The following is a 23,833-nucleotide window of genomic DNA, read 5'->3' as shown; positions in this document are numbered from 1 at the left end:
CTGCAACCAAACAAAAAACAGAACCGCTCCGTTCCAGATTACCAAACACAGAACAGAGCGGCTCCGTTCCTAGAATCAGGGATGGAACGGCTCCATTCTACTTGGCTCCTCAACCAAACATTACCTTAAGGAACCGCATGTATAAATACGATTTCTAGTGGCGGTTTTCTTAAGGAACCGTCACTAGAAATCATTTTTATCCTTAATTTTTCGAGTTTTTCAAACGACCTCGTATGACAAAACCACCAAAATAAAAGTTGTAGATCTCTAAAAGTTATGAAACTTTGTAGTTGACAACTTTTTATTTGAACTCATTTCGGGTCTCAAAAATTGAATCTAAGTATGTCAATTTTAAAATTCAAATTTTGCAAACTACCTCGGATGAAAAAAGTGTCAAAATAAAAGTTGTAGAACTTCAAAAGTTATTTAACTTTGTAGTTGACAACCTTTTTATTTGAATTCGTTTAAGGTCTCAAATAAGCAATTTACACTCAAATAATTGTAATATGTGGAGAAAACAACTACAAACTAGACACAAGGCATGTCATAGACGGAAGTGGCAGTGGAGGGTACGCGCAAGGGTGAGGTCTACGGTTCGATTACTAACAACCGCGTAGCACACGAAAAATGCCGCGACTTGCGGGTTTAAAATCTGTTTTAAGTTTCCTGGAACCGATTTTCACTGGCGGTTTTATTACGCCGACCGCCAGTGAAAACCGATTTTCACTGGCGGTCTTCAGTTACCCGCCTGTAAAAATGATGATCTTTACTGGTCCCTAACATTGGCGGTTACGATAAACGCCACTAAAATAGGTTTACGACCGCCACTATAAAGCTTCTCTATAATAGTGCAAGGATCTATGTCTAACAGGCAGTTGGGCGTCGTCACTGGGTTGAGATATAGAGAGAATAAACACGAGATAAACGACGAAAGCTGAGACGACGGCCTAGCTAGCTACGAAAGGGCACAGTTGAATTCCTAGGGGGTGTTTGGTTTGCCCCTGCTAAAATTTAGCCCCTATCACATCGAATGTTTGAACCTCCGTTCGGGGTATTAAATGTAGTCGAATTATAAAACTAATTTCTCAGCCGAAGATTAAAAAGTGAGACGAATCTAGTATAGTTGGTTGGGTCTATATTTCATACTCCTACTTGAAAGTCAAACGTTTGATGTGACCCGGGCTAAACTTTAGTCCACAGACCCAAACACCCGCCTAGTCTTTTGCTAACGGTAGAGAAAATACCGTACAAAGGAGTGTACAATTGTAGGACTGATCTGGAATATGTAAATAGTAGCTGCTGATTCTTGCTGCAGCATAGCAACTTGCGGTTTTTTCGAGCGACAAAAAGGGAAACAACAGCGCACGCTAATCGTGGCCATAGTACGCGATACATATCACGTGTTACAAGAGAACATGGGTACCATATTATACGGATAAAATGATATTACATCCGGTGTGTGTGCTTGACGCTCCATGTCTCTATCCATTCTAAAATATGTGGGATTCATTTTCTAGCTGTTCTAAGTTAAACCATTATAAGTTATTAGTTTTTCAAGTATATAGTTTTTGCTACGTATATAAATATATATTATATTTAGATATATAATAAAATTACGAATCTAGAAAAACTAGAATAACCTAGCTACATTTTAGAAATGAGGGAGTTGAAGTTGTGGATTGGCATTAGCTTTATTTGGTCGAATTGGAGGCATTTTAGAGCATCTCAAACGATACCCCAATATCTTCCTATATCTATATAAACCTTTTATATTAGGGATAAACTATGCCTTGTCATGCTCCCATATTTCTCAATATCACTTTTTTCGGGTGGCCACAAATACTTTATTCATCGCCCTTCAATAAAAGGGGAGGGTGTAACTCCCTCTATAGCATGGGGACCACCCCAACTAAGCTATCTTTTCTTCTACACACACGTATGAAAAATCAATCTTAAATATGAGTATTAGGGGAGCCCTAGGGATGTCATCGAAGTTCCAGAATCATTCAGGACTTTGAGGGTGAGCTTGGTAATTTTCCTCATGGTATGCAAGTCTCCTTTTGATAGGATCCTTATGTGCGTCACCCAAGTGGTCGAGGGTATGCCTTTCCCCATACGCTGACAATGTGGATACTACGCAGCAAGGACCTCAGAGAATCCGACAAATTGAGCATGAGTTACAAGCAACTAAAGAATGCACAAGACTAGTGGAAAATAGAATGAGTCACCTATGGGGACACATGTGGATTCGTTTTTGCACAAACGTGTGCATCTAACATAAAGTTCTTCAACCACGAAAGTGGACTGCAGTTGAAAGAGAAATACGACAAGATCATAAACTGGGAGACACTTTGGCTAGGTGATTACAGGATGTTAGATATTTTTTATTATAAACTAGAGGATTATAAAACATTAAAAGTCATATGTATAAATGACTTGTAACTTGTATTGTTTGTGCCGCCAGGGTCATGCCATCAATTTTCGGGGCCATATACCAAACTATAGAATGAGGCCTATCCCACTAAAAAAACTACAACAGTATAAAGTTGTAATGTATTGTATAGCAATTAATGGAATATACGAAGAACCATACCTATTGAACTCTAGAATGACACACTTATGTGTTAATTGTTACTAGTTAAGTTGCTCGCGAATCAGAACAATTTCTATATATCATATACGGTTTCTTTATATAACACGAACCAATATGAGTTGTAGTGGTTAAAGACGAGTGCTTCTTTCCTAAAGACCAAATCCTAGTGAACGTGCCTTTTTTTCGCTGAGCGCGTGGTGACGCTGCGCGTAGAGGGAATTAACAAAGAAGATAAAACATCCATCTTCATATAAAGCCGTATTAACATATATTTTTTAAATGAAGATAAACACTTTATCCGCCTCTATAAAACCCAAAATAATTACCTACATTAAGACTGTTATAGTAGTGCGGCAGGAACACGGTGCCCGGCGCGTCCCAAGTTCCAGAATGATAATGCAGACTTGTCAAGAATCCTTTTAAAAAAAATGCTCCCAAGAAGGGACATGTGCTCCTACTCTTTTTCGCCGATGAGCATGCGAGGTTTAGGGATAAGTGCCAACACGAGTGAGCGAAGAGGCCGGAGGACGATTGCTAGAGATTATTACACAGGTGCCGGTGGTTGATTTTTTACCCGAGTAAACAAAGGCCAGCAGCAAAGGGAGCTAGCTAGATTTAGCTTTAGCTTTTGAAGGAATCAATCTACCCTCCACCCATGCATGTCAATCATGTGAAACCATCTTAAAGCTGAGACGTCCTCACGTGCATGCTCTTGTACCAAATTCTTGTCCTTGGCTTTATAGCTTATATACAGACAGAGTGTACAGACTATATTGCAACAACCCATTCACCCAACCATGATATACCTAGCTAGCTACATCAGCAGCACTGCAGCAGTGTCCGCCTGTCCGGTGCACGTACGTGTGTATGGTCTCTTCGATATCGATCGGCGACTGGTGAAACGTGCACATGCATGCACGTACGCTGAGTAGCTAGCAGCTAGGCCATAGGAGGTCCGCTACCTTGCGATTTGGACGCACGTCGGTGGTCACGTCCCGGCCGGATCAAGAAATTTACGTACGTGCGACACAGAAAAGAAGGCCGGAACGCCAGATCCGATCAGAGCGCGCCCAGGGGTCCATTGCCTCTCTAATCCACCAACCTATGCGCCTCCCGCCGGTCGGCCCTGTCCCTGCTCCCCGTGAATATTCTACGCCTGCCTGTTTACATACATACTAGAATACGGAGCGCGGGCGCCCTATCCAAATAACTGGGTGTTCTAGAAGAATTTAATTAACTATTTTTTCATAATAGACTTGAGCAGGAATAAACAATAGACATAAATCCAAAGCTAATAAATGCACCTTTAAGTGATGAAGAATGCATGAGAGACAACTTTGAATAAGTATTTTGGGATCTAAAAACATAAAGATATATAGTTTTTTTTTTCTAAAAAATCAGTAATCAAAGATATAAATATTTGCATGAAATTAACATGCCGCTAACACTACCGGAATCAGCTTCTTTGCCGTGTGTTCTAAACACACGGCAAAGGCTATTTTACACTCGGCAAAGGCTTTGCCGAGTGTAACACTCGGCAAAGAACGCTCGGCGAACTGTACATCGGCAACAGCTTCTTTGCCGAGTACTTTTTGTCGGGCACTCGGCAAAGTCTTTGCCGAGTGCCATTTGGCACTCGGCAAAGAAAAGTCACCGTCACGGCGCCAAGTAACGGTGACGGATCCTTTACCGAGTGCCTACGGCGACACTCGGCAAAGACTGGTCCAGTGGACCCCACAGCCAGTCCCTGTGCCGAGAGCCCTAATGGCACTCGGCAAAGAAGGTTTCTTTGCCGAGTGTCTGGTGGCCTGGCACTCGGCAAAGAACCCTCCAGTGGGCCCCTTTGCCAGTATCTTTGCCGAGTGTCTTGGCAAAAGCACTCGGCAAAGATGTCTTTGCCGGTTCCCAGGTTTCCTTCTTTGCCGAGTGCCACTGTCAGCACTCGGCAAAGATGTCTTTACCGGTTCCCAGGTTTCCTTCTTTGCCGAGTGCCATGGTCATAGCACTCGGCAAAGCCACCCTTTGCCGAGTGTTACACTCGGCAAAGTGACCAGGATGTCCCTTTTTTATTTGCTTTTGTTGTTCCATCCAAACAAACAAAAGATATATATCATTCACATCACATTATATATCAAGCACATCACAGAATGAACACATTTATCATCAACACCATATATATCACAAAGTCTCACAAAACAGATCACACTAAAGTCAGGATCATCACAAAACAGATACAAGTCTGCATCATCACTAACATCACCAAGTATCTCACAAGATAAAGTGTAACTAACATCACCAACACTCATAAAGGTAAGTCTGGATCATCACAAAACAAATCATCAACGAGGTGGGCATCTGGACTGGTTCGGCGAAGGGCTGGACGAAGCATGAGGGTTGTTCGACGCCGCCGATTGACCCTGCACAGAGAAGAGATTGTATGTGTGAGAACATATGAATATATATCATGCAGTACTAAAATTTTGATACTCACAGGAGTAGTGAACTCTGTAGGGTCAGCTGCAGGGAACAACGGAGGTGGTGGAGCATGACCCTGTGCGGCGCCAAGGCTCTGCATGTACGTGAACATCTCCGCCATCCTCTTCTCTAGCTCCTCACGTTGCCTCCTCTCATCATCTAGCTGAGTCTGTAATATTTCGCCCTAATGTTACGATAATGCAAAGAGAAGATATATAAAAATCAATGAACGATGAATAGATAAGGAATAACCTGGAGTTGCTGGATACGATGCTGTGAGGTGTCCTGCCGAGGTCGTATGGCTGGGCTCGCGCTCGTGCTCCTTGCTCGCACCTGAGAGAGAGTGGGAGTGGAGGACGAGTCGATTGCCCCGTCGGCAATCCAGTACCGCCCATGCCTCTTGCCTCCTCCGACCCTCATGAGGACATCTCCGTCGATGTCCTCGGTCCTCGGATCGTAATCTGGCCCATGGACCTCCTTGGCCATGGCGGTGTACTCACTGAGTCGGCTGTGGATGGCGGGGTTGGTGTACGCCTCGGGCCCGTCATCCGGGTTGTAGGTGACGTCGGACGTCGCCTTCCCCTTGTGGGCCATGGCATATGCCGAGAACGTGGAGCAAGGCGCGCCACCATGTGCCGCCGACTGCGAGAAAACCAACGAGATGGTTAGAAATCATGTCTAATCGAAAGTTATATACCTAAATAAAAAAGAGCGCGTACCCATGCTTCCACGTATTTGCCCAGGCTGCGGCTGCCTTGATGGTGGGAGGGACCTTGCATCAGCAAACGCCGTTCCCGGCTAGCGTTGTGCGCCTCATCCCACTCAACCGAGCACCACCTCTGCACCATCTGCTCCCAGCACTCAGGATGCGCGGCGCACCAATGAGGAATCATCTAAAAAAATATAAGTACACAGCATATCAGAAGAAAAAAATAAGCATATTTAGTACCAATAATAAAGTTTTGTATTTACCTGCAAGTACTGGTCCGGAGTCAACGACATGGTTCGGGCATCCTTCTTGTTCACCTTCTCCCCAAGGACGGAGCCGTGGTAAGTGACGATGGCCTGGATGCGCGCCTCGTAGTGCATGTCCACGACGAGCTTCTTACAGCATGTCGTAGACACCACATCCGCCCTGGCCTCATATCCAGCATCGCACCTGAAGAAATCCTACATACACAAAGACGATGTATCCATACATTATTTCAAGAATATGCAACAAATGCGACTTATTAAACAATATAGTACGATGAAGACTTACCCATAGCTCTTGCTTCACCCGCTCCGCCTTGTTGTTGAATTGTCTGCCGTCCCGATCTACTGCATCGGGGGCGACGGCGTAGTGGTCGAAGGTGTATGCTGGGCTCGTCACTCCGGCGTACTCGACAAGTCCAGGGAAGTGTTCCCGGCATAGAAGGCCCAGGATGCCATTGGGGTTGCGGCCGTGACCCCCTGTAGTCTCCAAAACCATCCAAGACCTGTCCAAGTGATTAAGATGAAGTATTAGTTTCTATTATTAATTTGAACATATAATATGAAAAGGCAGCAACAATATCTAAAGTTACCTACCTCTCTCCATCGGGTCGTATCAGCGGACGTCTGTCACGAAGTATGGGTCGCTTAGGGAGGCTCGCGGGACCTCGCAGGTAGATACTCCTCGAACCTGAGGAGCCAGAACCTAAGACGTCCTGCTGAGCGGCGTCGTCGTCGTCGTCGTCCTGCTGCGCCGCATCGTCGTCGTCCTGCTGTGCCGCATCGACAGCGGCTTGCTGCTCCACCTGCTGTTGTATGGCGTCGTCCTGCTGCGCCTCCTCCTCCGTCCTATGGGTGCTCCTCCTCCCCCTCCCCCTCCCCCTCCCCCTCCTCGTCCTCGTCCCACCGCCCACCATCTTTGTCCAACAACCTGCAATTAAGAGTAAACAATTAAGCACAGATAAAAAATATGTATTTAGAAACATATGCAAAATAAATGAAATATAGCATTACATCGATTAAAAATAATCTTCATATGTGTCCGGGTTAGCCGGATCATAAGTGTCATCATCACTATCAACCATTTCATAGTCGACATCATCTGAAGGCGCAATTTCATAGGGATTGACATCATAAGTGTATGATTTCATGTGTAGTTCTCTTAGGTTTCTACACATAGTGTCCCACAACTTTCTCCAAACATTCTAAAATTTTTATCGCAGCCTGTACATATGATATCATGACACGTGAACAAGTTTCAGGATTTTCTGACTTTGTTTGTGTTTTATACAATTTTTAAACATGTGTATGGCAAGTTCACGGCCATGTTTAGTGAGCATGTTGCTCGAAGTTTCCGGTCCGCTCCTGGAATCGGCCGTAACTTATGCTAAGTAACATGAATATCATGTTTGCATGCACGGTTTTCCAAGTTTCGAGTGACCTACAGTTCAAATCTAAATTTTCCGAAGAAATTCAAATAAACGAACTAAATCTACTAACGATTGAAAACTCTGTTAAAATTGTCCACAAATGATACATGTAGGTATACATAGTGTAGGAACACACCACAAAAAGTTTGGTTGCAAAAAATAAAAAAAATAAAAATATACTTTCCCGAGTGTCCAGTTATGACACTCGGCAAAGTATGCTTTGCCGAGTGCCTGCTATGTGACACTCGGTACAGAACATCTTTGCCGAGAGCCAACGGCTGACACTCGGCAAAGACTAACGACCGTCAGCTCTGGGACGGTCGCTGATGGCCGTTTGCCGAGAGCCCCCTTTGCCGAGTGTCTGACACTCGGCAAAGTTGTCTTTGCCGAGTGCCGTTCGGTGCCGAGTGTTCAGCTCTCGGCAAAGCACGATTTGCCGAGTGCCTAACTGTACCGAGAGCGGCACTCGGCAAAGCTATCGTTGCCGAGTGCCCGACAAAAGGCACTCGGCAAAGAAGCCCACACTCGGCAAAGCCTCGGATTCCGGTAGTGTAAACACCTCTTCCCTAATAGTAACATCCATCTCCCTCCACCACACACCTGGAGACCGACATTGCTGCAACCCTCCGAGGATGAGTGCAGGCAACCATGAATGAAAAGGCCACCGCCAACTCCAGATAACCAGAGATGTTCCTGACAAGAAAAACAATCATTAATAAGAAAAGAAGCAATTATCAAGAATAAGTTCAACAGATTGGTACCTATGCCAATATTCCTCTTCCTCCTCCATCGGCGTCTCGTTGCTACGTACCTTCCACAGCATCCTCCTCCATGGCATTGCCATTATCATGCTCATCAGTTGGAAGGTCGGAGTCGATCTCCGTCTGCTCCTCATCTTCCTCATCCACGTTCCCATATGCCTGAGAGCTCACCACATGGCCTTGCAAGTCCTTGTGCTTCAAATTGCCTGTCACAGTTCAGAATCCACAAAGCGGACGGAGGGGCATTAGAGCAGGAAGTAGGCACAACTCCATGTGCTGGTATGGTAGCTTACGAAACCACTCAGGTCTAGGTTGACATGCCAACTTGCAGTTTGTGCATGACTACTGCGCACGGTGCTGAAGAAACCGTGGATGAGATTGCATAATAATTTACCCATCTAGAATTCCTTCTCGGCGGAGCAGCTGTGTAGCAGCGCCTTGACCTGGAACAAGACCCGCTCCATGGATCTCTTCGCGGGGGTACTTTGCTTGTGATCATTGTCCGCTTGTTACCCTGCACAATATCGCAGGCGCACTGCCGTAAGCACGGAGCACAATGCTCATGGTATCAACGCTGTACACAAAATCATCCGCTGTACCTTAGAATCTGAACATATGGATTGGATTATTCTTGTTCCTTTCTGGAGTTGTTTTAGCTGTATCAGCATAATTTCATCAGCGACACTGATCAGCCATTGTAATTCAACAGTGATACCAAAAGGAACATGACTAACCCTTACCATTTTAACTATGGTGTCATTATGTTGCTTGAATTGTCTCTCTAGAAAGTTGAAGGCTGCAAAAGGCAAATAGTAAATTGAACGTTTTATTTTGTGAAAGGTCAAGACCCTAGATACACCAAAATTGGTGTTACCAACTGAATGTTTTTTTCTCAAACACGCAAAGAAAAAGGATGTTATTTACAATGACCTAACACACCACACACACGGAATGTTGAAAGGTTAAAGGCTTGTATACATGATGAACTTATAGAACCTCAATTCTTCACCTTTCAGAAATGTGTCAATAAATTTCCCCCCATGTTTAACTGCCATTGCATGCATAGAAACCTATAATTTAAGAGTAGTGTAAGTAGTGTCTCCTTCATCTAGAAGCCTAGCACTTAAACAACCGCACAAGGTACTATTTGCGGGATTTGAGTTTGAGACACTATGGTGCAACTAACCTTTTCGTGGGACTTGCACATTCCTATTAGAGAGACAAATGCATCCACTGATTTCTGAATCTCTTGAAGAATAGTATCAACTGATCCTCTAGCCTTCAGTGCTTGTTTGATCTAGATTAGGATGGAAATTACTCAAACATCAGGCAGTGCTACAGTTTAGATTAGAGGACACAACGATAGGGGAAAAAGGAGCAGTGATAGGGGAAAAAGGAGCAATTCTAGCGCATATATGCCGATTTAAATTGCTCACCGTCTTGTTTAAACTCCTTGTGTTCTCCTCGTGCTGTATTGGTGACCAAAATGTTAGAAGACAAGACAAGCATGGCATATTTCATAAATGCATCAAACGCCATACTTACAAGCACACGGTACCAAGAGGTAATAGTGGAGGAACACAATGTTGGAAAACCATACGATACATCTTGGTTATCTTTTGTTTTGAGCGAAGGTTCCTTAAAACATGGAATAAGAACATATAAGGAGTATTCTAAGGCAAAAAAGGATCATGTAGTTCATATCTACAACTATATGCTAAATGAGATGTCTCTCAGAGCATCACTCGAGAAGAAGAGATGGCCACCTTAGGCAATTCACGACCTATCTCAGCAAGTAGATCTGAAGTAGAGTCACTATTCCTGAGGTATATTTGCAATATCTTCTGTATAAGATCACCCTGAGAGACAACAGAACAAGGAACATATTAGTAGCTACAAGCTTATCACCTATCAGCTAGCACATTAAAAAGGTAGTTGGAAGGAACTTAAGCTTACTTTACTCTGCCATCCTTTTCCAGCATCTTCGCTAGGGAAATCAGCACTGAGCAGCTTATGAGCTGAGTATCCAAGACGCTTTCGCAGAAAGGGAATGATTGCTTTGGAGCATCCCATGTGTATATTTTTCCCATTTGGTTCCCCAGATTTGTCCAACAACACAACAACAGAATTTACAATTGATTGTATAGTAATTAACACATCAGAAGACAGAAGGTATGAAAATGAGGACACTGTAAAAAAAATAGTGCACTAAAATTAGGTGAAAAAAGATTGCATAATGTCCAAGCACTGTGTGCACAAATAGCTAGTTACCTGAATCCATAATATCCTCCAATATTTTACATGCTCCACAATACAGGTAATCAACATTGCAAGGAGCAAGAGATGGTTGGAACTCGGAAAGAACATCATCAAAATTTTCAGTTGGCTGTAAAGTCTGCAAAAGTTGCTTCAGAATTGACATGTTTGGTTGATTCAACAGATCAGGAATGCCAAGTAACTGCAAAAGGCACCAGACTTGTTAGCATTAGTGTAGGGTCGAGATGGCGGACTAGAGGGGGGGTGAATAGTCCTTTCTAAAACTAATTACAATGGCTAACACAAATAAATACGGAATTAAAGCTATTTTGGTTTAGCCAAGACTACACTCCTCTAACTATAACAAACACCTGACAAAAGATTCTAATTGAAGCAACTAAGGTGCCAAGATAGTGAAAGTGCTCTCCCATACAAATCTAGTTAGCAACGACATACAAATTATGCAAATGTAATTCTAAGCACACCGATAGCTCCTAAACATACTAGTAAGCAAAGAGCACAAAGCACAAGCACTACTAGAGAGAAACAACTACTTAGCTACACAAGCTAAGTAAAACAGATTAGCTACACAAGCTAACAACAAGTGAGCAACTATTTTATTATAGATATGACTAGATATACAAGAGCATATACGAGCAACAAATACTCACTAGCATAAGTATATGAACAAGTAAATACAAGCTAGTGAGGAAAGTTGCAAACCAACGGGAAGATGATGACACGTGGCACAATGATTTTTTCCCGTGGTGTCGATGACTTGCCGGTCACCCCTAGTCCACGTTGAGGTAGATTCAAAGCTCCCAACCGCTCCTCTATCAAGTCTCCACTTGATCTCTTGAGCTGGATTGGTCAATGAACCCTCAAACCTCGATTCCACTAGAGTTGCTTTTCACCGCTCCGGCGAGGCAAGCACAACGCCTCTCACAATCACCACCGTGGCCTCTTCACAATCTCCGTTGAAGAGCTCACGGGGAACTACCACCAAGCCGTCTAGGAGGCGGCAACCTCCAAGAGTAACAAGCCAACGACCTCACTTGATGATCTCCCTAGTGCCTCAAAGATCAACAACTTGATGCAATGCACTAGATGGCTCTCAATCTCACTAGAATGCAATCCCAACCAATATGAGTGAGAGAGAGGGAGAGGAAAGGCTCCAATATGCTCACAAGTGTTCCAAATGGCCTCCTCCACACTTTCAACCCGGGCAACACAAGGATATATAGCCCCCTCTCCAAAACTAGCCGTTATGGGTCAATTGCCCCTTTTCTGCGCACATGCGGACGGTCTGCAATACAAGCCCGGACTGTCCGCACAAGAATCCCAACGGCTATAAACGGTTATAAAAATGTCAGAGCATTCAAAAATGACTTGCGGACGGTCTGCCCCTCAAGGACGGACGGTCCGCGATACATAAAACTGAGCCAAAACGAAGTTTTGCTGACTCTGCTCATTTGTTGAAATTTGTACTGTGGACGGTCCGCACCTGGACCCCGGACGGTCCGCAATACAAAATATTTGTACTGTGGACGGTCCGCACCTGGACCCTGGACGGTCCGCAATACAAAATATTTGTACTGTGGACGGTCCGCACTCATGCCCCGGATGGTCCGCAGTTCAAAAAATAAAACCAAAACAGAACTACTTGAATTCTGTCCAAACACCAGTCCTTCAACTACGGACGGTCCGCCACTTGGGACCAGACGGTCCGCAGTACAAAAACTTCACGAAACACAGAAACTCCGCGTTTCTGCCCATCATCTCAAGTTAGACCTGCGGACAGTCCGCCATGCTGGCCCGGACGGTCCGCGGTACCTCAATTCAGCCCACATTCAAGAAATCGCTTTTGAATAAGTTTCTTTCACGAACCAAAGCGTTGTTAGCCCTCATGCAAATGCACCAACTATATGAGCAATGAGGCACTAAAGACATGTCAAGTAAGATAATTGACCCCTCTTGATAGTACGGCTATCTAGCCTACTAACCCGGTCAATTATCAACCTCTAAGCACCTTTTGACCGGTAAAACAAAAACCTATTGTTATACCTTTGCCTTGAGCATTCAATTCCATCTCCTTAAATGATTAACAATGGGCATCCATAAGTGTAGCCAACCATGATACCTTTTACCATTTGTCCATAGCATGACGTTCCTCCACCATCATCATCAAGCCACTTGATCAATATCCCAGATCAACCCATGGCTTGATAATTCTATAATGATATGATCCACTCCATGTTATCACATAGCCTTCTTGGTTCATCAATCTCAACATAGCTTGCTCTTCACCGTTGCTTTATGTCCATCGGTGCTAAGTCCTTGCTCTTGCTTCACCGCCACGCGGTCCCTCACACATGAGCCTTTGACTTGCCCTTCACAATAGCCACTCGGTCCATCAAAACCAAGCCATATCTCTTGATCTTCTCCATATAGCCACATGACACCATGTCATGTCTTCATATGCAATGAGCTCCTTTATCACACTAGTTGAGCATCTCCATATCACCAAGCCACATCACCACCATGGCTAAAATAACTCACACTAGTGTACCTGTGGACTAATCACCTGTGTATCTCAACATAAACACTTATTAGTCCATATAAGTTGTCAATCAATTACCAAAACCAAACAGGGTCTCACAATCTCCCCCTTTTTGGTAATTGATGACAACTCTACAAAGATTTGTCGTTTTTGTTCTTTTCCAAGCTAGCTTTTCACACAAGTGTAAATTGCTAGTTTGGCAAAGTTCTTATGTTCCTTATCCAACTTTAAACTCATTTGTTAAGATTTGGATAAGCACCATAAAAATGGTTTGGTAGTGATATCCTCGCCTACATGTGTGCTTGGATGGTTTGGTTTCAAGCTTACACACATGCAAAGATATGAAAATTGAGGGGACATTATCACTACCACATGATGCTAAAGTATACAAAATAGAGTTGTACCTTTGTAGCGTGTTTACTACTTTTCATTTCTTCCTTAGCATCATCTTGCTAGAAACAAGTGAAACTAGATACCACATGAGATCATAATAAATAGGATTCTAGTTACTCCTTTCACACTAAGACTAGTCTTATAAATATCACTAAATCAATCATCATCCAAGTCTTAGTTCTAGCAAACACTTACACACAAGTATGTAGGAATATAAGACAAATGTGATGCAAGCAAGAAATGTAGTGCAAACAAATGCATCAAACATATATTGACGAGCTTGCTCCCCCTACTTGTGTGCATCTCTTGTTCAATAAAATATCATACCATTATACTTTGCTCTTGATCCATTTGTATTCATTCTAACACAATTGACCAAAAGCTCCCCCTGAGTTCATGTCCAATTTTCTCTTGTGCATATTTCCATATCTTTGTTCCAACTTGTACATTTACTATCTTTGTTCCAACCTCTCCCCCTTTGTCATTAATTACCATAAAAAGGGTTGTTCTAAGGCTCTAGGAAAATGTACTTGTGAATATTATATCAACTTGAAAGTACTCAATAAGTTTTTGATGGACACCATACGGATGATAAAAATCCTTGACATCACTTGCATGAACTTATTTTAGGAGAGAGTTGATCTCTTGAGTTGATGATCACTTAAGGTTGTGGATCACTTGAAGTCTTGTACCACTCAAAGGATATCAATTGTATGATTGATCTAGAAACCACTTAGTGAATACCAATTGAAGGAATAATATTGGCCTGGACATTTCTCTGTAGATATTGATGCCACTTGAAGGTTTTGATATTCATTTGCATTGGTATCTTCTTCATAAGTCATCCTCATGAGCAGCTCAATATGTGACTTAACCAAATATATTTGCTTAAGCTTCCAAGTTCGGGTTGAACCCTCTTTAAGCTTCTTCACACACATTAAGCGGTTATCTTATCGAGGTTGTTCTTGTAGCTTGTTGCAATCCAAAATAGATTAAGTACATGGGTTTACTTTGCTCATGAACAAACTCATATGCTACCACTAGTTTCAATCAACAAAAATAACCAATAGTGGTAGAACATGAATTTACATCTTTTATTTAATATGCATGATACTATTAAGTATGTACTATGTGCACTAACCACATACTAGTAGGGGATGATATGATCATGCACATCACAATGATACCTTTGCTTTGTTGGAGTAGAGGATAGTCAAGATTCTTTTGATTTAGCTCTCCAATAGCAATGTGAAGTCCAATTGAATAGCTTGGTGAAGACCAATTATCAATAAGAAATCCATTCTTCATCAGTATGAATTTGAGAACCCATTTAAGATCAAGTGCACAATATGAATGTTGTAGTTCACATGCATTTGTTCCTTCAATACCACTTGTATGTGAGAGAATTATGAATTTGCACTGAATATAGGAATATCACTTGTAAGGATGATACCACTTGTTGAGATATTGTTCCAGAAAATTCCTTTGTTTATGCAAGACTGCTACTCACGGACGGTCCGCAGTGGGAGCTCGGACGGTCCGTGGCCTGATCTCTCGGACTGTCCGTGGCCTAGGACCGGACGGTCCGAGACCTGGAACTTGCACTCCATTGAGCTGACTGTTAATTTCTCAATAGTTGTCTTTTAAAATAGGATCATTGCTTATTTATGAACTTTATGACTGCACCAAGCATTAGCATTCAACCATATATAAATAATTTGCATGAAAGCACATGATTTGAGTATAAGTGATCATGAATTGATGTCAAACCAGAAATACTTGGAAAATACTCAAAATCAATCCATGTTTGAAACATCAATCATATATGCTTGATTTGCCTTTGAATGTGTTGCTTGTTCTCTTTCCTGATCAATCTTTTGATTGCTCCAATTAAGTACCACTTTGCCTCTAGAAATTTTTTTTATACTTTTTGGTGAGGAGTAACTAATTTGAACATATGGAATCTCTTTTCACTGATTTTCATGAACAAGCTCAAAAGAGATGTCGTTAGTAATACAAGCACCAAATTCTCTTTTATAACACTTTGAATATATAAAGTAGGCAGGTACTTAAACAAGGAAACCTTATTATATGAAATAAAATTCTCTTAATCTTCAATGCTTAATTTTAACAAATTAAACATGCATGATAAATTGATTAAGTTCATAGGCTAATTTTAAATCATATCATGGTGAGTATTTAATGTAGAAGAAATAAATCCAAATGTACAAGAGAGAATACATCACATAGTTTTGGATTGTTCTTCTTTATACATTTAATTGCATAGTCCATTGAGAAACTCATTTTCATGTTGTGAAACTACATAGATCACTTAGGTAAAAACATTAGCTTCACAACTCTAGTCATATAGAGAATTCCCTTTTTGATAAGTGCTTTAAGAATTTGAATTTCTTACTTAGCACCTTATTCATTCACGAACACGGGGTTTTTCTCTTTTATGTCTAGATCATGGCAATAATAGAGTAATCAAATTGAAATGTGCCAAGAAATACTTACAACCAATTTAAGTATTTGGATTGCCATATGTAAGAAAGAAGATTATGCAATCTGTTATATGATAACCTCAATTTTGATCATCTTTGGTCTTGATCTTCAACTTGGAGTACCAAGATAAGTGCCAAAATTTTTCTCAACAAATATCCTTGTACCCCTTCACTTTCCATGATTATAGATCAATTCAAAACCAAACTATGGTCTCTCAAACAACTTATGTGATTTATCCTATATGAGAGCCTTCCAATCAAAGTGACTTTCAATATTTCAAATATTTGTCACTTATGACAGATTCTGTATACTCCAAAGAATCATTCATAAATTTTGATGTACAGATGCTATGACCACGAAAATTGGTGGAGATGTGCTTTAATAAGTCTGCTAACAGCTGTAAAAAGTTGAGACTCATTTGACTTCATATGTGCTGCCAGCCACAACATCTCCCATAATAGGTACATGCTGAAAACTGATGTGTTTGTGCTGACAAGATTGACTTAATCAAGAAGTTTCACTTATCCAATGATTATGAAATTTGCACAGACTTTGCTATCATATGCATAGAGCAAGTACACTGAATTTCAAGCCAATCCAAATAGATTTGATCACTCAAACATGGTAAATGAAGTCTCTTGAATTTATTCAACATAAATCAATCCAAGCTTGATTATTTAGCAAATTGTCCATTCAATCATCTTATAGCAAGCAACATATGCATATATATCCAATTCAATCAACTCATATGCATTCAAATGAATTTGATCAACAATTATTATACTTTATATACCTCATGATCATCCAATAGCAAGTTTGAGCTTAACTTATTTGCAATCCATTCATAATTTAACCAACTTGAATAAAGCACTTGTATTTGGTAGAATTTGGACTTCACTTATTATTGACTTGGCACTAGGATAGAATTTTATAAGTCTTCAACACTTAATTCAACATATGATGATTAAATGAATATTATTGAATCAAGCCTCCAACACCCAAGGTACCTGTTCATGATCATCCACGTTTTGATGGTACCCAAACTAAGTTGGGTCCATTTAAGTTAGGAGCAACATACTTAGGCATTGCCTTAGTATGAATAGCGGGATGTTTTGCAATTGCAACAAATGAGGTACCATTGCCATCCTTTCTAAGCATAATATTATTATGAATTAAAGTAGGCTTAGAATTGTTACCTAAAGGACATGAATTTGCTATGTGTCCTCTTTCCCGACATGTGTAGCAAGTTCTCTTTGTTTGAGCCTTCTCTTTCTTTCTCAAATTTTGCTTCACATTGTCTTGCTTCTTCTCATTTGCTTGAGCTTTCTTCTCAAGATTGTTGGGACACCTCGAGGCAAAGTGACCCATATCACCATACATGTAGTACTTGATTTGAGCCAAACATCCTTCTTCTTTTGATTTGTGCTCATCATGTTATCTTGATTATATATTGAATGCCTTCTTCTTTCTCTTCTTGTTTTCTTTTTCTTCCCCACATCACCATTATATTCATGGTCAATCTTGATTTGCTTTTGGGGATTATTCTTTTGCTCAACTCATGGCTTTGGTTGAGGTTTCACTTGTGGCTTCACTAATTTCTTGGTTGGGCACATTGAGGTGAGGTGACCCCAAGTGTGGCACTTGAAGCACTTGTCATGCTTTAGCCTCTTTTCTTCCTTCTTCAACTTGAGCTTCCTTTTATTGGGGCATGCCTTTGCAAGATGACCCATCTCATGGCATTTATAGCACATGAAGTGAGATAGCTTATTTCCTTTTAATTTGAATTGTCTGCCTTTGATATTGCTCTTGTTGAAACCAAGGCCACTCTTGTCATCATATCTTCTTTGATTTTTCATTATAAGATCATGAGTGACTTTTGATTTATGCCACCTCTCAAACATGTTGCTTAAATTCTTCACTTTGTTTTTGAGCTTATTATTTTCCTTCAAAAGGTTAGTCCCACAAGACAAGGAAGAATAATAATAATCTATAGTTGAAGAACATGGCATAGCTAATAAATCTTCACAAGAGGTGGATACATTCTTCTTATCTTCATCACATGGATTAGTAACATTTTGCAATTGATCATATAAATCATGTGATGAGTTCTCACTAGTTTTAATTTCTTCACTATAAATCTTGTTAGTGAGAAAAATGTGATCTTGTACCAAATTTTCATGAGCAACACTAAGTTCCTCATGACTCAATTTTAGTTCCTCATGTGAACAAGTAATAACATAAAGTAGATGTTTTTGTTGTTCACATGAATTCTTTAGAAATAAGTTTTCGCTTTCCAAATTTCTTGTTTTATCTTTCTCATTTTCTAAGTCAATGTTCATGCTAGCAAGTCTAACAACAAGCTCATCATATGAATATGAATGACTAGTCATATTAGCATTATATACCTTCGTATTACCTTGTGACATGAAGCAATGTGATGTAATGGATGGGTTTGTAGTAGCGATATCATTGTCCGAGCATGAACAATCACCATAATCATCAAGTATGCTTGAGATAGAAACATCATTTGCATCACTTGAGTTAGAGCCAACACAATCATCATTATCAAGTGAACTTGTGGTGTGTCTTTCATCATCATCACTTGACCATGAGGTGGAGCAATCTTTCACAACCACCGTGTTGTGGATGTGCTCAACATCCTCGCTAGAGATCCTCCCATATATGTCATCAAGATATGTCCAAATATCATGAGCGGTCTCCATATACATAATTTCCTTAAACACCTTATCACTTATCCATTGATATAAAATGTTAGTAGCTCGGTGTTCAAGATGTAAGCATTTCTTTTTGGCTTGGGTGAGATCTTTCGTGTTCTCATCAAAAGGTTCATAAAAGCCTACACTTATGATCCACCACAATTTTACATCAATTGTATGAAAATAATGGCTCATGCAAGTTTTCCACTGTGCAAAATGTGTGCCATCAAAAATATGTGGTTCACAAGTAACCTCTAGCCCTTTAGTCGCCATCCAGCTTACTCTCGGGTCGGTTAAGACCACTAAATGAGAGAACCAGGCTCTGATACCACTTGTAGGGTCGAGATGGCGGACTAGAGGGGGGTGAATAGTCCTTTCTAAAACTAATTACAATGGCTAACACAAATAAATACGGAATTAAAGCTATTTTGGTTTAGCCAAGACTACACTCCTCTAACTATAACAAACACCTGACAAAAGATTCTAATTGAAGCAACTAAGGTGCCAAGATAGTGAAAGTGCTCTCCCATACAAATCTAGTTAGCAACGACATACAAATTATGCAAATGTAATTCTAAGCACACCGATAGCTCCTAAACATACTAGTAAGCAAAGAGCACAAAGCACAAGCACTACTAGAGAGAAACAACTACTTAGCTACACAAGCTAAGTAAAACAGATTAGCTACACAAGCTAACAACAAGTGAGCAACTATTTTATTATAGATATGACTAGATATACAAGAGCATATACGAGCAACAAATACTCACTAGCATAAGTATATGAACAAGTAAATACAAGCTAGTGAGGAAAGTTGCAAACCAACGGGAAGATGATGACACGTGGCACAATGATTTTTTCCCGTGGTGTCGATGACTTGCCGGTCACCCCTAGTCCACGTTGAGGTAGATTCAAAGCTCCCAACCGCTCCTCTATCAAGTCTCCACTTGATCTCTTGAGCTGGATTGGTCAATGAACCCTCAAACCTCGATTCCACTAGAGTTGCTTTTCACCGCTCCGGCGAGGCAAGCACAACGCCTCTCACAATCACCACCGTGGCCTCTTCACAATCTCCGTTGAAGAGCTCACGGGGAACTACCACCAAGCCGTCTAGGAGGCGGCAACCTCCAAGAGTAACAAGCCAACGACCTCACTTGATGATCTCCCTAGTGCCTCAAAGATCAACAACTTGATGCAATGCACTAGATGGCTCTCAATCTCACTAGAATGCAATCCCAACCAATATGAGTGAGAGAGAGGGAGAGGAAAGGCTCCAATATGCTCACAAGTGTTCCAAATGGCGTCCTCCACACTTTCAACTCGGGCAACACAAGGATATATAGCCCCCTCTCCAAAACTAGCCGTTATGGGTCAATTGCCCCTTTTCTGCGCACATGCGGACGGTCTGCAATACAAGCCCGGACTGTCCGCACAAGAATCCCAACGGCTATAAACGGTTATAAAAATGTCAGAGCATTCAAAAATGACTTGCGAACGGTCTGCCCCTCAAGGACGGACGGTCCGCGATACATAAAACTGAGCCAAAACGAAGTTTTGCTGACTCTGCTCATTTGCTGAAATTTGTACTGTGGACGGTCCGCACCTGGACCCCAGACGGTCCGCAATACAAAATATTTGTACTGTGGACGGTCCGCACCTGGACCCTGGACGGTCCGCAATACAAAATATTTGTACTGTGGACGGTCCGCACTCAGGCCCCGGACGGTCCGCAGTTCAAAAAATAAAACCAAAACAGAACTACTTGAATTCTGTCCAAACACCAGTCCTTCAACTACGGACGGTCTGCCACCTGGGACCAGACGGTCCGCAGTACAAAAACTTCACGAAACACAGAAACTCCGCGTTTCTGCCCATCATCTCAAGTTAGACCTGCGGACAGTCCGCCATGCTGGCCCGGACGGTCCGCGGTACCTCAATTCAGCCCACATTCAAGAAATCGCTTTTGAATAAGTTTCTTTCACGAACCAAAGCGTTGTTAGCCCTCATGCAAATGCACCAACTATATGAGCAATGAGGCACTAAAGACATGTCAAGTAAGATAATTGACCCCTCTTGATAGTACGGCTATCTAGCCTACTAACCCGGTCAATTATCAACCTCTAAGCACCTTTTGACCGGTAAAACAAAAACCTATTGTTATACCTTTGCCTTGAGCATTCAATTCCATCTCCTTAAATGATTAACAATGGGCATCCATAAGTGTAGCCAACCATGATACCTTTTACCATTTGTCCATAGCATGACGTTCCTCCACCATCATCATCAAGCCACTTGATCAATATCCCAGATCAACCCATGGCTTGATAATTCTATAATGATATGATCCACTCCATGTTATCACATAGCCTTCTTGGTTCATCAATCTCAACATAGCTTGCTCTTCACCGTTGCTTTATGTCCATCGGTGCTAAGTCCTTGCTCTTGCTTCACCGCCACGCGGTCCCTCACACATGAGCCTTTGACTTGCCCTTCACAATAGCCACTCGGTCCATCGAAACCAAGCCATATCTCTTGATCTTCTCCATATAGCCACATGACACCATGTCATGTCTTCATATGCAATGAGCTCCTTTATCACACTAGTTGAGCATCTCCATATCACCAAGCCACATCGCCACCATGGCTAAAATAACTCACACTAGTGTACCTGTGGACTAATCACCTGTGTATCTCAACATAAACACTTATTAGTCCATATAAGTTGTCAATCAATTACCAAAACCAAACAGGGTCTCACCATTAGCAGCTTCAGTTTCTAGATCTCGTCTATTTTTAGATAAAAGAAAATACATCAATAGAACAACCTTCCTGTAGCAGGCAAGAATCTCCTTGCATACAACAGTCATAATTGATGACTTGGAGACAACCACATATGGTATGTCTGGGTTGCCAGCAGAAGATGAATGTGAACTCCAGTCATCTGAACAACTCTCTGATTCTGAAGAGTAGTAAGCTTATCATGTTACCAATCGAAAGCAAAGACAGTCAATGAAGGATTATATGAAATGTGGATATTGTTTTTCTCAAGCAACGCAGGAAAGTTGTGTGTCATTTCACTAAGAAGAAAAGATCCATAAAGGAGGGGGTAATCCCTCCTAGCACATACAACCCCGACCATTAAGAAACCGACTTAGCCCACTAATTATTAATTCAAACACTGTAAAATTAACAGGAAGCAGAAATTATGGAATAGACGGTTACCATCTTTGATCATTGAAACTGCTCCATCCAGATGCTTCCTTAAAACTAAGAATAGTGGCTGGATTTTGTCAATAAAATCTTGTGTACTCTTATGGCAATGAGTAGGAGTATATTTTGCTTTAGAAGTACTAAGAAAAGGCTTGATTGAAGGATTCAGATTATCTAATTTGTTATGCAGATCATGGAGAAGATATAGATATGTTGGTAGCTGCGTGACGAAACAGCCAGACGTTAATAATGTAACCATATTTTAGCAGCAATTATATAATAGGAATGAAGTACCTCAGTTTGAAGGTAAGAAGATGAACCTTGACACTGCAAAAAAAACATACCAATTGTTGGCAATTAAGATAGGAAGAAAAGGTTTCATGATCCACTGGTCAATTTAAACTGAAGAAATCCATACCTCTGAGTAGTTCAACAAAGACAAGCACGTTGCACGGATAGTTCTGAATTTGTATCTTTGCAAATCTAGTTTAACTGGTGCTGCCATTAAATCTATAAGCCCAAGTTCACCAGGATCAGTAGCATCTTGTTCAATATCCTTTGACATCATTCCACTTGATGATGGTTGTGAAGAAGCTTTATTTGTTGCTTGACTGACTGTTACTCCTGCTCTTTTGAAAGCATCCAGTATTGTAGGTTGCTTGAGTTTATCATCAGGATTCACTTTTTCTGAGACTTTGCCCTTGCAACCCTTCTGTCTTTTGCTGGAAGCACCATTTATGCTCTCCTCTCCCATGTTCTTTGGAATGTTGAATTTGCTGGTGCTTGCTGATCCAGAGCAATCCCCAAGATATCGCAACTCAGGTAAAGATAATGGATAATCTTTGAGAAATGCATTCAGCAAGCCTTCAAGTAATCTGAATTGCACAAATTTATATTTACTCATATAGGCATATGGCATACATGAATACATAAACATATCTCATGTCACAAAACCCAAACTACATTTTTTAACGTTTTTATATTATAAACATCCCATTCAAGCAACCAGCGGCCAAGTAAAGAAAATAATTGATATAAAAAGTTTGGAATCTACTAACTTCTCAGATTTAGATTAATCAACTGGACAATACTGATGCAAATTTACTGCTCAGTCCCGCACACTTGGAGTTGGAAATAAGAACACTACAAAGCTTTCAGTGCCTAGGGTCCAGGAATGGTGATGGCAGAGCAAACATCCAATGGACAAGGACCTAAATGGTTCTATTCCATTTACAAATGTTTTCTGAAATGGGGCTAACTATGAATGTGATCATTATCAGTATAAAAGCACAATAATGATGGGTGTACACTCACATCAGATTTCTTAGATGCTTCAGAAGTTTTACTGTTGTCTCGTCCCTTGCTTTCTGTGAAACATTACCAACCCTACTTTCAACCTGTGTGCCGAAAGCATTGAGCTGCAGGCGAGCTGGAGGGTGGTTGTGCAGCCACGCCCGAGGAGGGGAAGCAACTACCACATCTGTGTCATGGATAAGGGAGGTGGAGGCATCGGGGAGGGAGGGGCTCCAAGTGAAGGTTGGGAGATTTCAGGTAGGAAGAAGAGTGTGCCTTATGTGCTTGGGAAGGCTGGTGAAAGGGGGAAAGGTACAACGCCGAAGGATGACGAGCGCCGCCATTTTTCTGAGGTACAAGTTGTACCCGGCGGCGACCATCGCGTTGGGGTCTCCCAAGCTGGCGAACCTAGCGAGACCTCCTTCGCCCACCCGCCGGCTCCCAAGCGAGCTCTCGAATCTCTTGTGGCCTCCATGGCCAGAACATCGTGGTGGGGAACAGGAGAGCAGGGATGGAGGCGGAGAGTGGCGGGGCTGCGAGTTCTTGGCCAGGGTTGGGAGCAGCCGAAGACCGGTGGACGCGACCGAGGTTCAAAACCGAGTTGGAGAAAGTCCTCGGGTCCGAAACACAGCGCACGCGTCGGCGCGCTCGCGCCACCGTACGCGGGA

At 41.7% G+C, this 23,833-nt stretch overlaps 2 protein-coding genes across 2 annotated transcripts in view; both read right to left on the bottom strand.

Moving 5' to 3' along the window:
- The window catches only part of LOC103644546 (uncharacterized), a 33,257-nt gene extending 11,177 nt beyond the window's left edge, over window positions 1-22,080 (bottom strand). Inside the window, exons 1-13 of the mRNA XM_008667734.3 lie at window positions 21,885-22,080; window positions 21,488-21,621; window positions 10,503-10,689; window positions 10,188-10,420; window positions 9,998-10,090; window positions 9,777-9,869; window positions 9,668-9,700; window positions 9,418-9,528; window positions 9,241-9,301; window positions 8,972-9,027; window positions 8,831-8,887; window positions 8,282-8,426; window positions 8,030-8,163 (exon numbers count right to left, since the gene is read on the bottom strand). Coding sequence (XP_008665956.3) covers window positions 8,030-8,163; window positions 8,282-8,426; window positions 8,831-8,887; window positions 8,972-9,027; window positions 9,241-9,301; window positions 9,418-9,528; window positions 9,668-9,700; window positions 9,777-9,869; window positions 9,998-10,090; window positions 10,188-10,420; window positions 10,503-10,689; window positions 21,488-21,621; window positions 21,885-21,897 — 1,350 coding nt within the window. The 5' untranslated portion in view covers window positions 21,898-22,080. The remainder of the gene's footprint in view (window positions 1-8,029; window positions 8,164-8,281; window positions 8,427-8,830; window positions 8,888-8,971; window positions 9,028-9,240; window positions 9,302-9,417; window positions 9,529-9,667; window positions 9,701-9,776; window positions 9,870-9,997; window positions 10,091-10,187; window positions 10,421-10,502; window positions 10,690-21,487; window positions 21,622-21,884) is intronic.
- A 29-nt stretch (window positions 22,081-22,109) lies between these two features.
- LOC103633608 (uncharacterized) lies at window positions 22,110-23,545 on the bottom strand. The gene is made up of 4 exons (XM_008655327.2): window positions 23,482-23,545; window positions 23,187-23,352; window positions 22,291-22,747; window positions 22,110-22,199 (listed from the first exon to the last, which is right to left on the bottom strand). Exons 1-4 carry the CDS (start codon window positions 23,543-23,545, stop codon window positions 22,116-22,118), a joined length of 771 nt encoding a protein of 256 aa, XP_008653549.2. The 3' UTR covers window positions 22,110-22,115.
- Between the last annotated feature and the right edge of the window lie 288 nt (window positions 23,546-23,833).

The sequence above is a fragment of the Zea mays genome, chromosome 1 (genome assembly GCF_902167145.1).
Source record: "Zea mays cultivar B73 chromosome 1, Zm-B73-REFERENCE-NAM-5.0, whole genome shotgun sequence".
NCBI classification, from domain to species: domain Eukaryota; kingdom Viridiplantae; phylum Streptophyta; class Magnoliopsida; order Poales; family Poaceae; genus Zea; species Zea mays.
Note: the sequence above shows the minus strand (reverse complement) of the source record. Positions and strands in the feature narration are given on the sequence as shown.

Coding starts and splice junctions, on each gene's coding strand:
- LOC103633608 (XM_008655327.2), bottom strand. CDS start 23,545: ATGGTCGCCGCCGGGTACAACTTGTACCTCAGAAAAATGGCGGCGCTC. Junction 23,353..23,481: donor GCTCGTCATCCTTCGGCGTT/GTACCTTTCCCC, acceptor TCCATGACACAG/ATGTGGTAGTTGCTTCCCCT. Junction 22,748..23,186: donor AAGCATCTAAGAAATCTGAT/GTGAGTGTACAC, acceptor TGTGCAATTCAG/ATTACTTGAAGGCTTGCTGA.